The sequence below is a fragment of the Coregonus clupeaformis genome, unplaced genomic scaffold, assembly GCF_020615455.1.
Source record: "Coregonus clupeaformis isolate EN_2021a unplaced genomic scaffold, ASM2061545v1 scaf2881, whole genome shotgun sequence".
NCBI lineage: Eukaryota > Metazoa > Chordata > Actinopteri > Salmoniformes > Salmonidae > Coregonus > Coregonus clupeaformis.
This window is the reverse complement of record NW_025536335.1, coordinates 18,895-35,404: the sequence shown is the minus strand read 5'-3', so window position 1 is coordinate 35,404 and position 16,510 is coordinate 18,895. Positions and strand designations below refer to the sequence as shown.

Genomic DNA, 16,510 nt, shown 5'->3' with positions numbered 1-16,510 from the left:
CTTTGGTACTAGTCTATTATAAAGTTGGTCAGGTGTAATAACTGCTCAAACAAAACACATGCAGTTGGTTTGGACAAAGCCAGTGGATGCTGTTTGATGACTTGCTGGTTTGAATTGGACGATTATTTCAGACTTTTAGTACCGAAAGTCAGTTTGCAGTTTATTAAAGTCTATAATTAGGTTACAGTTTTCTGGTATATGATGCTTGTGACTGACAAAATGCACATTGGAATTATTGGAATCCTACTGGGCATGTACTTGAAGGTAAGAATGAACGCGCGTGTTTGAAACAGCTGGGCATGTTTGGCAAAGGTACATACATATACACTGAGTGTACGAAACATTAGGAACACCTTCATAATACTGAGTTTGTACCCCCTTTTGCCCTTAGAACAGCCTCAATTCGTCGGGGCATGGACTACAAGGTGTCGAAAGCGTTCCACAGGGATGCTGGCCCATATTGACTCCAATGCTTCCCACAGTTGTGTCAAGTTAGCAGGATGTTTGGTGGACCATTCTTGATACACACTGGAAACTGTTGAGCGTGGAAAAACCCAGCAGTGTTGCAGTTCTTGACACACTCAAACTTGTGCACCTGGCACCTACTACTACCATACCCCGTTCAAAGGCACTTAAATTTTTTGTCTTGCCCATTCACATTTAAATTGACGCATACACAATCCATGTCTCAAGGCTTCAAAATCCATATTTAACCTGTCTCCTCCTCTTCATCTATACTGATTTTAAGTGGATTAAACAGGTGACATCAATAACGGATCATAGCTTTCACCTGGATTCACCTGGTCAGTCTACTATGTCATGGAAAAATAATCTAGGTTGAAGGTTATGCCTTTAGATTTTGAGAAACTTTGCAACTAAGGAATACTGTTTTAATGTTTTGTACACTCAGTGCCTTCAGAAATTATTCACACCCCTTGACCTTTTCCAAATGTTGTTGTTACAAAGAGGGTTAAAAATTGGTCAACTATCTACACAAAATACTTTCATGTCAAAGTGGGGGGGAAATGCTAACACATATTAGGAAGGTGTTCCTAATGTTTGGTATACTCAGTGTATATTAGAATCACCTTTGGCAGAGACTTTTCTACAGAGACTACAGCTGTGAGTCTTTTCTGGGTAAGTCTCTCTAAGAGCTTTCCACAGCAGGATTGTGCAACATTTGCCCATTATTCATTTCAAAATTCTTCAAGCTCTGTCAAATTGGTTGTTGATCATTGCAAGACAACCATTTTCAGATCTTGCCATAGATTTTAAAGCAGATTTAAATCAAAACTGTAACTCGGCAACTCAGGAACACTCCAGTGTAGATGTGGTCTTATGTTTTGTCCTGCTGAAAGGTGAATTAATCTCCCAGTGTCTGGTGGAAAGCAGACTGAAGCAGGTTTTTTTCTAGGATTTTGCCTGTGCCCATTCCAACGATTACAAGCATACCCATAACATGATGCAGCCACCACTATGCTTGAAAATATGGAGAGTGCTACTCAGTAATGTGTTGTATTGAATTTCCCCCAAACATAACACTGTGTATTCAGGACAAAAAGTACATTGTTTTGTGAATGTTTTTGCAGTATTACTTTAGTGCCTTGTTGCAAACAGGATGCATGTTTTGGAATATTTTTGTTCTGTACAGGCTTCCTTATTTTCCCTGTCAATTAAGTTAATAAATCAAATCAAATCAAATTTTATTGGTCACATGCGCCGAATACAACAGGTGCAGACATTACAGTGAAATGCTTACTTACAGCCCTTAACCAACAGTGCATTTATTTTAAACAAAAAAGTAAGAATAAAACAACAACAAAAAAGTGTTGAGAAAAAAAGAGCAGAAGTAAAATAAAGTGACAGTAGGGAGGCTATATATACAGTAAAATAAAGTGACAGTAGGGAGGCTATATAACAGGGGGGTACCGTTGCATAGTCAATGTGCGGGGGCACCGGCTAGTTGAGGTAGTTGAGGTAATATGTACATGTGGGTAGAGTTAAAGTGACTATGCATAAATACTTAACAGAGTAGCAGCAGCGTAAAAAGGATGGGGTGGGGGGCAGTGCAAATAGTCCGGGTAGCCATGATTAGCTGTTCAGGAGTCTTATGGCTTGGGGGTAGAAGCTGTTGAGAAGTCTTTTGGACCTAGACTTGGCACTCCGGTACCGCTTGCCGTGCGGTAGCAGAGAGAACAGTCTATGACTAGGGTGGCTGGAGTCTTTGACAATTTTGAGGGCCTTCCTCTGACACCGCCTGGTATAGAGGTCCTGGATGGCAGGGAGCTTTGCCCCAGTGATGTATTGGCCGTACGCACTACCCTCTGTAGTGCCTTGCGGTCAGAGGCCAAGCAGTTGCCATACCAGGCGGTGATGCAACCAGTCAGGATGCTCTCGATGGTGCAGCTGTAGAATTTTTTGAGGATCTGAGGACCCATGCCAAATCTTTTTAGTCTCCTGAGGGGGAATAGGCTTTGTCGTGCCCTCTTCACGACTGTCTTGGTGTGTTTGGACCATGATAGTTCGTTGGTGATGTGGACACCAAGGAACTTGAAGCTCTCAACCTGTTCCACTACAGCCCCGTCGATGAGAATGGGGCGTGCTCAGTCCTCTTTTTTTTTCCTGTAGTCCACAATCATCTCCTTTGTCTTGGTCACGTTGAGGGAGAGGTTGTTGTCCTGGCACCACCGGCCAGATCTCTGACCTCCTCCCTATAGGCTGTCTCATCGTTGTCGGTGATCAGGCCTACCACTGTTGTGTCGTCGGCAAACTTAATGATGGTGTTGGAGTCGTGCCTGGCCATGCAGTCATGGGTGAACAGAGAGTACAGGAGGGGGACTGAGCACGCACCCCTGAGGGGCCCCCGTGTTGAGGATCAGTGTGGCAGATGTGTTGTTACCTACCCTTACCACCTGGGGGCGGCCCGTCAGGAAGTCCAGGATCCAGTTGCAGAGGGAGGTGTTTAGTCCCAGGATCCTTAGCTTAGTGATGAGCTTAGAGGGCACTATGGTGTTGAATGCTGAGCTGTAGTCAATGAATAGCATTCTCACGTAGGTGTTCCTCTTGTCCAGGTGGGAAAGGGCAGTGTGGAGTGCGATAGAGATTGCATCATCTGTGGATCTGTTGGGGCGGTATGCAAATTGGAGTGGGTCTAGGGTTTCTGGGATTATGCTGATGATGTGAGCCATGACCAGTCTTTCAAAGCACTTCATGGCTACAGGCGTCAGTGCTACGGGTCGGTAGTCATTTAGGCAGGTTATCTTAGAGTTCTTGGGCACGGGGACTATGGTGGTCTGCTTGAAACATGTTGGTATTACAGACTCAGTCAGGGACATGTTGAAAATGTCAGTGAAGACACTTGCCAGTTGGTCAGCACATGCTCGGAGTACACGTCCTGGTAATCCGTCTGGCCCTGCGGCCTTGTGAATGTTGACCTGCTTAAAAGTCTTACTCACATCGGCTACGGAGAGCGTGATCACATAGTCGTCCGGAACAGCTGGTGCTCTCATGCATGCTTCAGTGTTGCTTGCCTCGGCGAGCATAGAAGTGGTTTAGCTTCGTCTGGTAGGCTTGTGTCACTGGGCAGCTCAGCGGCTGTGCTTCCCCTTTGTAGTCTGTAATAGTTTTCAAGCCCTGCCACATCCGACGAGCGTCAGAGCCAGTGTAGTATGATTCAATCTTAGACCTGTATTGACTCTTTGCCTGTTTGATGGTTCGTCGGAGGTCATAGCGGGATTTCTTATAAGCGTCCGGGTTAGAGACCCGTTCCTTGAAAGCGGCAGCTCTACCCTTTAGCTCAGTGCGGATGTTTCCTGTAATCCATGGCTTCTGGTTGGGGTATGTACGTACGGTCACTGTGGGGACGACATCATCGATGCACTTATTGATGAAGCCAGTGACTGATGTGGTGTACTCCTCAATGCTGTCTGAAGAATCCCGGAACATGTTCCAGTCTGTGCTAGCAAAACAGTCCTGTAGCTTAGCATCTGCGTCATCTGACCACTTTTTTATTAGCCGAATCACTGGTGCTTCCTGCTTCAGTTTTTGCTTATAAGCAGGAATCAGGAGGATAGAGTTATGGTCAGATTTGCCAAATGGAGGGCGAGGGAGAGCTTTGTATGCGTCTCTGTGTGTGGAGTAAAGGTGGTCTAGAGTTTTTTCCCCTCTGGTTGCACATTTAACATGCTGGTAGAAATGAGGTAGAACGGATTTAAGTTTCCCTGCATTAAAGTCCCCGGCTACTAGGAGCGCTGCATCTGGATGAGCGTTTTCCTGTTGATTAATGGCCTTGTACAACTCATTCAGTGCAATCTTAATGCCAGCATTGGTTTGTGGTGGTAAATAGACAGCTATGAAAAATATAGATGAAAACTCTCTTGGTAAATAGTGTGGTCTACAGCTTATCATAAGATACTCTACCTCAGGCGAGCAAAACCTCGAGACTTCCTTAGTATTTGATTTTGTGCACCAGCTGTTGTTTACAAATATACACAGACCGCCGCCCCTTGTCTTACCAGAGTCTGCCGTTCTGTCCTGTCGATGTAGCGTATAGCCTGCTAGCTGAATGTTATCATTGTTGTCGTTCAGCCACGACTCCGTGAAACATAAGATATTACAGTTTTTAATGTCCCGTTGGTAGGATAACCGTAATCTTAAATCGTCCATTTTATTCTCAAAAGCTTGAACGTTGGCTAATAGGGATTGATGGGAGAGGCAGTTTACTCGTTCGCCGTCGGATCCTTACAAGGCACCCGGATCTGCGTCCACGATATCTCCGTCTCTTCCTCACGCGAATGGCGGGGGATCTGGGCCTTGTTGGGTGTCTGTAGAATATCCTTCGCGAACGCCTCGTTGAAGAAAAAGTCTTCGTCCAACGCGAGGTGAGTAATCGCTGTCCTGATATCCAGAAGCTCTCTTTGGTTATAAGAGACGATGGCAGAAACATTATGTACAAAATAAATTACAAATAACGCGGAAAAACACACATAATAGTACAATTGGTTAGAGGGCTGTAAAACGGCAGCCATCTTCTTCCGGCGCTGTTCGTTATGTGTGGAGTAACTACAATGTTGATCCATCCTTAGTTTTCTCTTATCACAGCCATTAAACTCTTAACTGTTTTAAAGTCATCGTTGGCCTCATGGCGAAATCCCTGAGTGGTTTCCTTCCTCTCCAGCAACTGAGTTAGGAAGGACACCGCTATCTTTTTAGTCACTAGGTGTATTGATACACCATCCAAAGTGTAGTTAATAACTTCACCATGCTCAAAGGGATATTCAATGTCTGCTTTAAAAAATTTTTTTACCCATCTACCAATAGGTGCCCTTCTTTGTGAGGCATTGGAAAACCTCTGTGGTCTTTGTGGTTGAATATGTGTGTAAAGTTGACTGCTCGACTGAGGGACCTTACAGATAATTGTATGTGTGGGGTACAGAGATGAGGTAGACATAAAATAAAATAAAACTATTATGTGACTTGTTAACATATGTTTACTCTTGAACTTATTTAGGCTTGCAATAACAAAGGGGTTGAATACTTATTGACTAAAGACATTTAAGCTTTTCATTTTTTATTTATTTGTAAACATTTCAAAAAACATAATTCCACTTAATTCCAGTGACAAAAAACTCAATTGAATCCATTTTAAATTCAGTCTGTTACAACAAAATGTGGAAAAAGTCAAGGGGTGTGAATACCTTCTGAAGGCACTGGAGGCTATGGGGAGATGACACATGCACACATTCTTTTTCTTTTTAACTATGAAAGGTTCAAGCAGACTGTGAGCCGTACATCATTCTTATTCGAGAGGAGGAGAGGTGCCTTCATGAGTTGCGGCTGCATAATGTGTCCAAAACTCCCCAACCAGGTGAGATGAGACAGTTTCTATGTTTTCACCTTAGAAATTCATACCCAGCATGGTTTGTCATGTTTTCCTAAGCTAAACAAATATAGGTTAACATGTTCCTTCTCTATTCCATAATAGTCAATGTTCTTAGACATTTTCTGTTCGTTTTTTAAAGTTTTCTCTGAATGGCATTATATGATATACATACAACATAAGAGGAAAATAATTTCCAGTCCCACAGGTATCAAAATCTGAAACTGGTGGCAGTATAGAGTAGGTTACAGCTCAACATACTGTATTATTGTTGTAGTTAGTTACCCCTTTTGAGTTCAACATTACTGTCATGTTGGTGAGAGCAGTTCATCTGGTTATCAGAGCTGTTTGTCTTGCTCCTCTTGTTATTACTGTACTTGTTATTACTGTACTATGGGCGGCAGGTAGCCGAAGAGCGTTTGGCCAGTAACCGAAAGGTCGCTGGTTCGAATCCCCGAGCCGACTAGGTGAAAAATCTGTCAATGTGCCCTTGAGCAAGGCATTTAACCTCAATTGCTCCTGTAAGTCACTCTGGATAAGAGCATCTGCTAAATGACTAAAATGTAAATTATTCACAACGATCAAACAAGGACTGTCATTGTACTGTTTGCCATATAATGCATGACAATAAACCACCAAACACATGTATACCCCCCCGTTACGATGTGTGTGTTAGACCCCCACCCCACCCCTGGCTGTTATGTGTTAGACCCCCACCCCACCCCTGGCTGTTATGTGTTAGACCCCAACCCCACTCCTGGCTGTTATGTGTTAGACCCGCACCCCACCCCTTGCTGTTACAATGTGTTAGACCCCCACCCCAGCCCTGGCTGTTATGTGTTAGACCCCCACTCCACCCCTGGCTGTTATAATAATAATATGCCATTTAGCAGACGCTTTTATCCAAAGCGACTTACAGTCATGCGTGCATACATTTTTACGTATGGGTGGTCCCGGGGATCGAACCCACTACCTTGGCGTTACAAGCGCCGTGCTCTACCAGCTGAGCTACAGAGGACCACGTTATGTGTTAGACCCCCACCCCACCCCTGGCTGTTATGTGTTAGACCCCCACCCCACCCCTGGCTGTTATGTGTTAGACCCCCACCCCACCCCTGGCTGTTATGATGTGTGTTAGACCCCCACCCCACCCCTGGCTGTTATGATGTGTGTATTAGACCCCCACCCCCACCCCTGGCTGTTATGATGTGTGTTAGACCCCCCACCCCACCCCTGGCTGTTATGATGTGTGTTAGACCCCCACCCCACCCCTGGCTGTTATGATGTGTGTATTAGACCCCCACCCCACCCCTGGCTGTTATGATGTGTGTTAGACCCCCACCCCACCCCTGGCTGTTATGATGTGTGTTAGACCCCCACCCCACCCCTGGCTGTTATGATGTGTGTATTAGACCCCCACCCCACCCCTGGCTGTTATGATGTGTGTTAGACCCCCACCCCACCCCTGGCTGTTATGATGTGTGTTAGACCCCCCCCCCCACCCCTGGCTGTTATGATGTGTGTATTAGACCCCCACCCCACCCCTGGCTGTTATGATGTGTGTTAGACCCCCACCCCACCCCTGGCTGTTATGATGTGTGTTAGACCCCCACCCCACCCCTGGCTGTTATGATGTGTGTATTAGACCCCCACCCCACCCCTGGCTGTTATGATGTGTGTTAGACCCCCACCCCACCCCTGGCTGTTATGATGTGTGTATTAGACCCCCACCCCACCCCTGGCTGTTATGTATGTGTTAGTTAATGATCCACCACTAAGATCATTTGTTTCCATTCAATACAAAAATGTTTGTCTTTCTACCATAAACTGTTGATTGATGCTCATATAGGCGATAGACTAAAAGAACAGAGGAGTGGTAAAGAGTTCATAAAAGGTCTGCTTGTGGAAACAGCGGCATCATGAAGTGATTTATGACAACCTTACATAACACAAATGAAGCCTGCAAAAACTACTGCCTGCACTAAAATACCAGAGAGATTGAACCTGCGTACTATGTAGGTCTGTGTGTCTTAGAAAATATTTGGTCTGTTCCACCGTTGCTCTGCATGGTCAAGTTTTTTTACTCTGATGCCGACTATTTTGATGGCCATAATTCATTTATTTGAACAGAACAGTAAGTAAGTATTGATGAGACTGTATGATTTTCCAGGTAAAGTGTACCGGAACTGCACAGACACGGGCTGGACGGACCCATTCCCTCCTTAGCATGCATGTTTCAACGAAACCTTACACTTACTTGGAGAGGTGGGTACATGTGTAATCTTAGTATATGCTACATCAATGGTTTTGTCTTTGATTCAGGACAAATACATAAAAATAAGGGAAAGCCATAGAAGTGTTGAGCAGTGATTTAAAAATACATGGACAATTTTCATAAAAATATATTCTTACACCAGGCCACTTTTTCCTCCCAGTCACATGACTCCCACATGTACTTCCCCTACGTGAAGACCATGTACACTGCAGGCTACGCTCTCTCTCTAATCTCTCTCACCATCGCCATCACCATCCTCTGTCTCTTTAGGTGAGAAACAGAGAATCAAGTCTAAGAATTATTATGATACAAATATATGATAATCCATTTGGATACCCAATAAACCAGACTGTAACCAACATGCTTATCTTAATATTGTGTCTCAGTGGGGGATTAAACATATTACAACATGGGTGTCAAAAGCATGTTGGTCAAGGAGGACATTTACAGCTGCTTTTACACTTTTCCTGTTGTCTAGGAAACTGCACTGCACCAGAAACTACATCCACATCCAACTCTTTGTCTCCTTCATCCTGCGTGCTTCCTTCATCTTCATCAAAGACTCTGTGCTCTTCACCGATGAAGACTTCTACCATTGTGACGACTACCCAGTACGTATCTACTGTACTTTGTAGTGACTGTCAATGCATGTGTAAATGGATGAACAGATTGATAGAGAGAAATTAGTAATTTAGTGTGTGAAAGCAGAATAACTCACTTTTCTAACTCTTGAAAAAAATCCTGGTTTTGATAGTTATTAATCTTTCAACATGATATGAACATACTAAAATACCCCTCCTACACTATACAGTGCATTCGGAAAGTATTCGGACCCCTTGACCTTTCCACATTTTGTTACGTTACAGCCTTATTCTAAAATGGATTACATTGTTTTTTTCCCTCATCAATCTACACACAATACCCCATAATGACAAAGCAAAAACAGGTTTTTAGAAATGTTTGCAAATGTATGAAACATAAAAAACTGAAATATCACATTTACATAAGTATTCAGACCCTTTACTCAATAGTTTGTTGAAGCACCTTTGGCAGCGATTACAGCCTCAAGTCTTCTTGGTTATGACGCTAGAAGCGTGGCACACCTGTATTTGGGAATGTAAGAGTGCGTCAATTCAAATCTGGTATTGGAATGAAAGACATCATTGTAGTTATTGCAAATCAAGCTAAGTTTATTAAATGCAAATGTATAAATGATAAGTATGATGGTTCGTATACGGGCTCACTGATGCACCACGCAGGGAGATCAGAGAACTGGCGGCTGTCTCACATGTTCTTCCTTAAATACCCTTGACAGAGATAGTTCCTGTTTCTGAACAGGCCTGTCAGAGCAGAGGCTGGGCGTGGTTTAGACTTGCTGCCTGTTCGTTGGCGCGCGGGTTGGTCCCAACCCCTAGGCGCTGAATTGCCAGGCGTAGTTCTGTCTCTGGTAGATGTCCTCAAATTGATGTCCTTAATCAGCCCTGTTTCATAGCAACTTTACTCCTTGTTCTGTTCTTTTTAGTAAAACCACAGAGATACGGCCTATCATGACTTAACAGCTGATAACTCCACTGACAGTTAGTCACACTCACCGCTTCTTTGAGTAGAATATCTATACTCTGGGTATCTGATATTGAGACACCAACAGTTTCTGTCCAAAGGTTAAATTCTTGTATTTCAATAAACAAGTTATCTGATATTGAGACACCAATTTCCATCCAAAGGTTAAATTATTGTATTTCAACAAACAAGTTATCTAATATTGAGAAACCAATTTCTATCCAAAGGTTAAACTCTTGTATTTCAACAAACAAATTAAATCCCAATAATCCCCCTTTTCACACCTGCTAGGTGTGATTAGCAAGCTTTAAAAAAGTGGGAACTTTTAGAGTCCCCCTTTTGACACCCCCAAAGGTGTCACATACCAAAAATCATCACAAAAATGAGGAAAAAATATAACACACCAATTCAATTAAAAATCTGTAAGTAGTAGAAAACCATCAAGTCCTCCCCTACACCTAACATGTACTGAGTTGGCTACCAGCCACCCAGGAATCCTTTACCTTCACATCAGGAGGAACAACAATTACAGTGGAATAAATATAAAAATGTTTACATTGTATCAGCCAAACAGTGATATATATTTTTAGGCAAACGATGGATCGTTCAGCTTGGTCTCAGGGTCAGCAGCAGACTCTTCTTCGTGGGCCTGTAGCAATGGCATCATGCCCGAAGCCTGCACGACGTCTACTACTGACTTCCTGAGGCAAGGGACGATACAAGCAGAACAGCACATTAACAGTAAAAACACAAGTATTAGGGTCAGGAATCCAGTAACCACCATAGATGTATACTCACCGAACCAGCCACCCATCCAGGAGAACAGCCCACCACTCCCTAAACCAGCCATACCTGTCATTTCAGCTGACAGTTTGTCCAGGCCAACCAGGGCCTTCGTGATGCTTCCATCAGGACTAGTATTGTTAGGAATAAACATACAGCATTGTTCCCCAAACATTATACATACTCCTCCCTGGTTGGCAAGCATCATATCAAGCGCTAACCTGTTCTGTCTGGCAACCCTGGAAGTGGATTCTAGTTGTTCTGACATTCCAGTCAGGGCGATGCGGGTGTAGTTAACAAAACGCTGTTGATTATAGTAAATGTAATTTATCCAAGACCGTTGTTTGGCAGCATCAATAGCAGGACCTATAATAGGCAATAAGTGCCATAAGCCATCATTCCTGTTAAGTGCCTGGAATTGTAATGGCACTCCCACGGGCACACCCAGTATATTGGTGCCAATATCCTCTCCTGCTGACCATGGAGCACTACGCCTTACTCTTCTCGACTCCCTGTAGGGAGTTTTTTTGAGAAATACCCAAAAGCTGGTCTGAGGAAACATCAATAATGGTCAGAGGTACAATTAAACTTGCCAGTGCACATGTGCCCTTCCAATCCCCCTCTAGGATTGGAGTCAGCCTTCTATTAGGGCCACAGATCCACCAGACATCAGCTACTCCCTTTGTCTGGTTCTTGCCTTCTACAGGCCACGTGCTGTTCATAGTTATGTTTACTACACAGTCCCCAGGTGGCAGCCCACCATAATTCTTTCCCGCACCTGTCCCCGTGATACAACTGTAATTACCCCCATAAGCTTTAACACCTGCCGGTGCTTTCTGTGGGGGAACCTCGGGGAAAATTAAACTTAAGGTCTTGCACAAGGTTGTGTTTGGCGCTGAGTGATAGAACTCTTCTAATATGCACTGCCATCCTTCCCCTTCTCCTAAGGCGAATGGGTGGGTTGCCAACCCAGGTCTCGCATGACCACAAACAACACAATCCTGTCTTCCCAATGTCCTAGCAGTATACCTCATGTATGCCAACCAGGTGTTATCATTCCCTCCATAGCCAGTCTCTGTTCCCAGCTGATCGCTGTCCGTTATATCCCTAACATTAATTACCTGTACAGGATCTGATTCCCTAGTGGGCCGGAGTCTGAGTCGGTTCTGGAGTGGTGGTGCCGTTCAACTGGGTCTGTTTGTCCCTCCTCGCAGGTTTAGGGCGTAACTGCAAGGGTGAACACCCCCATGGTGTCTGGTCCGGATCGCACTGCTGCTAGGGTGTACACCCCTGCATCTGTAAGTTTAATGTCTTGGATGGTTAGCAGAATTTCATCGCCTTTACAAGCACCCCCTCTGGGTCTCTGCACACCCTTTATTATTGAAAACCTTCCCGCTTTAGAAGCGTCTTTTAATGCATATGGATAACCCCTTCTCCATTCCCAAAATGTGCCAACATTTGTGACCACATAATCCCAGTATGGCCACCATTTCCCTTCACACAGATAAATGTCCCTTTGCAATACATATGGATATAGTTTGTTGCAGTTATCCTTCTGATTGTAAATGCAACCTATGTCCCCAGTTCCACTAGCCCTATTTCTCCATGACCAAATTTTACATGGTTCCAGGGACACCACTTGAGATTCCCCTTCCTGTAAGGTAATGACTATGTTATGGTACTGGGTGGGGGCTGTGAACACTACTTCCCCTAAGCTCAACCCCACTACTAACCACAACATCAACATCACTTCCCTTCTGTTGCTAAGTCCTGTTGTACCTGATCTAGAGTTCTCCCCGGAGTTATATCTTTAGCACAATGTGTCCTGTGATACCACACGTCTTTCTTGTCTGTGTTTACCCTCAGTGAGTGGCTTGATACCCCCATTTATGGAGTTACAGTGGGGGGAAAAAGTATTTAGTCAGCCACCAATTGTGCAAGTTCTCCCACTTAAAAAGATGAGAGAGGCCTGTAATTTTCATGATAGGTACACGTCAACTATGACAGACAAAATGAGAAATAAAAATCCAGAAAATCACATTGTAGGATTTTTTATGAATTTATTTGCAAATTATGGTGGAAAATAAGTATTTGGTCAATAACAAAAGTTTCTCAATACTTTGTTATATACCCTTTGTTGGCAATGACACAGGTCAAACGTTTTCTGTAAGTCTTCACAAGGTTTTCACACACTGTTGCTGGTATTTTGGCCCATTCCTCCATGCAGATCTCCTCTAGAGCAGTGATGTTTTGGGGCTGTCGCTGGGTAACACAGACTTTCAACTCCCTCCAAAGATTTTCTATGGGGTTGAGATCTGGAGACTGGCTAGGCCACTCCAGGACCTTGAAATGCTTCTTACGAAGCCACTCCTTCGTTGCCCGGGCGGTGTGTTTGGGATCATTGTCATGCTGAAAGACCCAGCCACGTTTCATCTTCAATGCCCTTGCTGATGGAAGGAGGTTTTCACTCAAAATCTCACGATACATGGCCCCATTCATTCTTTCCTTTACACGGATCAGTTGTCCTGGTCCCTTTGCAGAAAAACAGTCCCAAAGCATGAAGTTTCCACCCCCATGCTTCACAGTAGGTATGGTGTTCTTTGGATACAACTCAGCATTCTTTGTCCTCCAAACACGATGAGTTGAGTTTTTACCAAAAAGTTCTATTTTGGTTTCATCTGACCATATGACATTCTCCCAATCCTCTTCTGGATCATCCAAATGCACTCTAGCAAACTTCAGACGGGCCTGGACATGTACTGGCTTAAGCAGGGGGACACATCTGGCAATGCAGGATTTGAGTCCCTGGCGGCGTAGTGTGTTACTGATGGTAAGCTTTGTTACTTTGGTCCCAGCTCTCTGCAGGTCATTCACTAGGTCCCCCCGTGTGGTTCTGGGATTTTTGCTCACCGTTCTTGTGATCATTTTGACCTCACGGGGTGAGATCTTGCGTGGAGCCCCAGATCGAGGGAGATTATCAGTGGTCTTGTATGTCTTCCATTTCCTAATAATTGCTCCCACAGTTGATTTCTTCAAACCAAGCTGCTTACCTATTGCAGATTCAGTCTTCCCAGCCTGGTGCAGGTCTACAATTTTGTTTCTGGTGTCCCTTGACAGCTCTATGGTCTTGACCATAGTGGAGTTTGGAGTATGACTGTTTGAGGTTGTGGACAGGTGTCTTTTATACTGATAACAAGTTCAAACAGGTGCCATTAATACAGGTAACGAGTGGAGGACAGAGGAGCCTCTTAAAGAAGAAGTTACAGGTCTGTGAGAGCCAGAAATCTTGCTTGTTTGTAGGTGACCAAATACTTATTTTCCACCATAATTTGCAAATAAATTCATTAAAAATCCTACAATGTGATTTTCTGGATTTTTTTTCTCAATTTGTCTGTCATAGTTGACGTGTACCTATGATGAAAATGACAGGCCTCTCTCATCTTTTTAAGTGGGAGAACTTGCACAATTGGTGGCTGACTAAATACTTTTTTTCCCCACTGTATCAATACCAGAGTTCTCAACCAGTTCGTTCGCCAGCGTGGTGATGGTCACTCAAGCGCTTTGGTCACAGGCCCGTCCGGTGCTATGTTGTTGGAGATGAAAGTACAGCACATATATCCAAACAGAACACAAACCCGTCCTGCTCAGCCAAAAGCATATCTAAAGCTATTCTATTCTGCCATGTCATTAAGCTAGTTACCGCTGTCTGCTCAGCTAATCCCTTTATTGCATCACGAGTGTGGTTTATAAATCTTTATAATTTATCCAATCTACGTTTTTATTAATTGTTGACCACCAGAAAATACTTGATTCAAACCCAGCTGCGATCTGATTGTGGATCCCATCAATATATATCCTTTCATCAAAGGATCCCGGGAGGAGGTCCTACTTTCTACGTGACAACTCACCAGTCTCTGACACGTTTGATTGTTTGCGTATGTAGGTGAGTTCACAATCAGTTATCACCACACATCCATCAGATGTCAGCACGGGCCTGGTTTTGGCTCCTAAAATCCTCTGGCTGCAACAAAGAGGAGAGATTAGTCATGGTCTCTTTTAGTTGTGACATTCTCTGTGTGGGAGCAGGAGCTAAGAGGCCCTACCCTGTATCCTATCTTACTAGTCCTAGAAAAACAATTAGAATCCCCTGAGACTTCAAACTGAGGCAACCCAGGTTGGGATGACTTTGTTATCGGGGGATACAGATAGTGCAAGTTACCATAAGACTCTTCCACCACATTCCCAGGTGGCTTGCATGGAGGATAAACCTGACACAGAGTTAAAGCCTGTCAAGGGGAACGGAGTAGTTGTTAACCTTGGTTTGGCTGTCCTACAGGCATAACAGTCCTCTTTAGACCGTATACTGAATTCATTCCAACCACAGGTTAAAATCTATTTACTCCGTCTCCATCTGTACTACATTGTAAAAACGACCTTGTCTTGAATCCATCAATAGCCGAGGCCCCTAAGTTGCAGAGAAACACATTGTACAATATGAGGAGGAAGATATAGTCCTAAAAAAGCTTTCCAGTTTCACTGACTCACCCAATGATGTGCAGCTCACTCACCGGTCAAAACATTCTCTCTCTTGCTTTACTTTTTTAAACAATGCTTTCGCTCAATAGGCCTATTTGGAAGTTGTTAACTTGGTAACATACAGACATTAGTATTTTATTTTCAGCAGGATCCATTTGCTTTACAACCTCTGTTTTCCAGCAATTGTATTAGAAATATTTGCGAAAGGCCTGTTTTGGCTGCATGCTGTTAACTGACAGATTTGCCACACGTTAGGCATGCCTTGTGATTTGGCTACACACAATCCACAGATAGGCTATTTTTAAAATTAGCTATGGATCCTCTGTGGTGAAATTCTAGGCTTCCTCGTGGTGTAGTATTGGGAATTATTTAATTTATTTCTAAACAGACTGCAGAGTGCTCCAGCACACTTCCCACAGCTATTATTCTATTAGGAGATAAATGATGAAGTGCAATGCTGGAGAGAAGAGAGTTGCCGGCTTATGTCTATAACAGCACAGAGAGGGAGAGAGATCATAGAAAGTGAATGTCATTGTATTTCTGTGAGAGATACAGGCGTGCTTCTCTCTCTCACCACAGCAATGGCCACGCCTTGGTCTAGGCTACAATGTTGTGCAAACCATAAACCCAAGACGGCCCAACATGAACCAATTCTTAGAATATCATGCACGTTTTCACATTACGTTTTTTTAGGGGGCATGACAATTACAGAGGAATCGAAATGTAATTACTCTGATTGCTTTTATTAGGATTTTTACATTGCAAACAGTGGAATTTTTTTTTCTTGCCACAAGAGGTAGGCTACCTGATTCTGGCAAATGGGTTCCGGAACCATAGACTACAAAACTGAGAGGTACCGGAGGATCCATCTCAAATTAAGCACCGCCCATCTCATATAATGGGGTAGGGCCATCCCAAGGATCCCTGAACGCACGGACGGTTGCACCAATGATTTTTTATAACTAAACCAAGATAGACCACAGCTGGTCGTTTCCAATGGGAACAGATGAGTCATAGTGGGCAGAGCCAAGCACGAGCTAGCGAGATCCTATTGGCGTGTTCTAGCATACATCTGCATATTTCTGTTAGGGAATACCTCCTCTGTGAAGCGCTCGTGTGCAATAACTCAATTCGCCTTTGCGTTCCTTCTAAATAACGTGATACTTTTTTTTTTTTGCAACAGGTAAGTCCACAAAACTTGACAATTATACATCCAGTGAAATATCTGTCTCATTGTTCTATCTGTGGCTGCACTGTGGTAGTGGGGGAACAGGAAGTTCCAGGCAGGCACGCACCATTCTTCAGTAAAAGAAAGCGCCAGAACTGTGATGTCAAGAAGATAACCTTTGTGTCCGTTTCTTTTTATTACTATAGTTATGTGTTATGACGATAAAGCACTTTGTGACAACTTCTGATGTAAAAGGGGCTTCATAAAATACATTTGATTGACATGTATATCACACCAACTGACTGGTTCT

The 16,510-nt window shown here is 43.8% G+C and overlaps 1 protein-coding gene and 1 long non-coding RNA gene across 3 annotated transcripts; both read left to right on the top strand.

The window, feature by feature from the left end:
- Positions 1-38: 38 nt before the first annotated feature.
- On the top strand, positions 39-8,100 carry LOC123489216. Its single transcript, XR_006660492.1, has 3 exons — positions 39-264; positions 5,767-5,866; positions 8,049-8,100. It is a non-coding gene; the product is annotated as an uncharacterized LOC123489216 (long non-coding RNA).
- On the top strand, positions 8,093-8,811 carry LOC123489215 (secretin receptor-like). Of its 2 annotated transcripts, XR_006660491.1 has the most exons (3): positions 8,093-8,143; positions 8,314-8,423; positions 8,632-8,811. XR_006660491.1 is itself a non-coding variant. In XM_045219906.1 (2 exons), the coding sequence occupies exons 1-2, from the start codon at positions 8,260-8,262 to the stop codon at positions 8,786-8,788; spliced, it is 321 nt and encodes a 106-aa protein (XP_045075841.1). In that variant the 5' UTR covers positions 8,150-8,259; the 3' UTR covers positions 8,789-8,811. The 2 variants fall into 2 exon arrangements, 1 of the variants encoding a protein (XP_045075841.1); XM_045219906.1 differs by lacking the exon at positions 8,093-8,143 and having other exon boundaries at positions 8,150-8,423.
- The last annotated feature ends 7,699 nt before the right edge of the window (positions 8,812-16,510 follow it).

Coding starts and splice junctions, on each gene's coding strand:
- LOC123489215 (XM_045219906.1), top strand. CDS start 8,260: ATGGACAATTTTCATAAAAATATATTCTTACACCAGGCCACTTTTTCC. Junction 8,424..8,631: donor ACCATCCTCTGTCTCTTTAG/GTGAGAAACAGA, acceptor CCTGTTGTCTAG/GAAACTGCACTGCACCAGAA.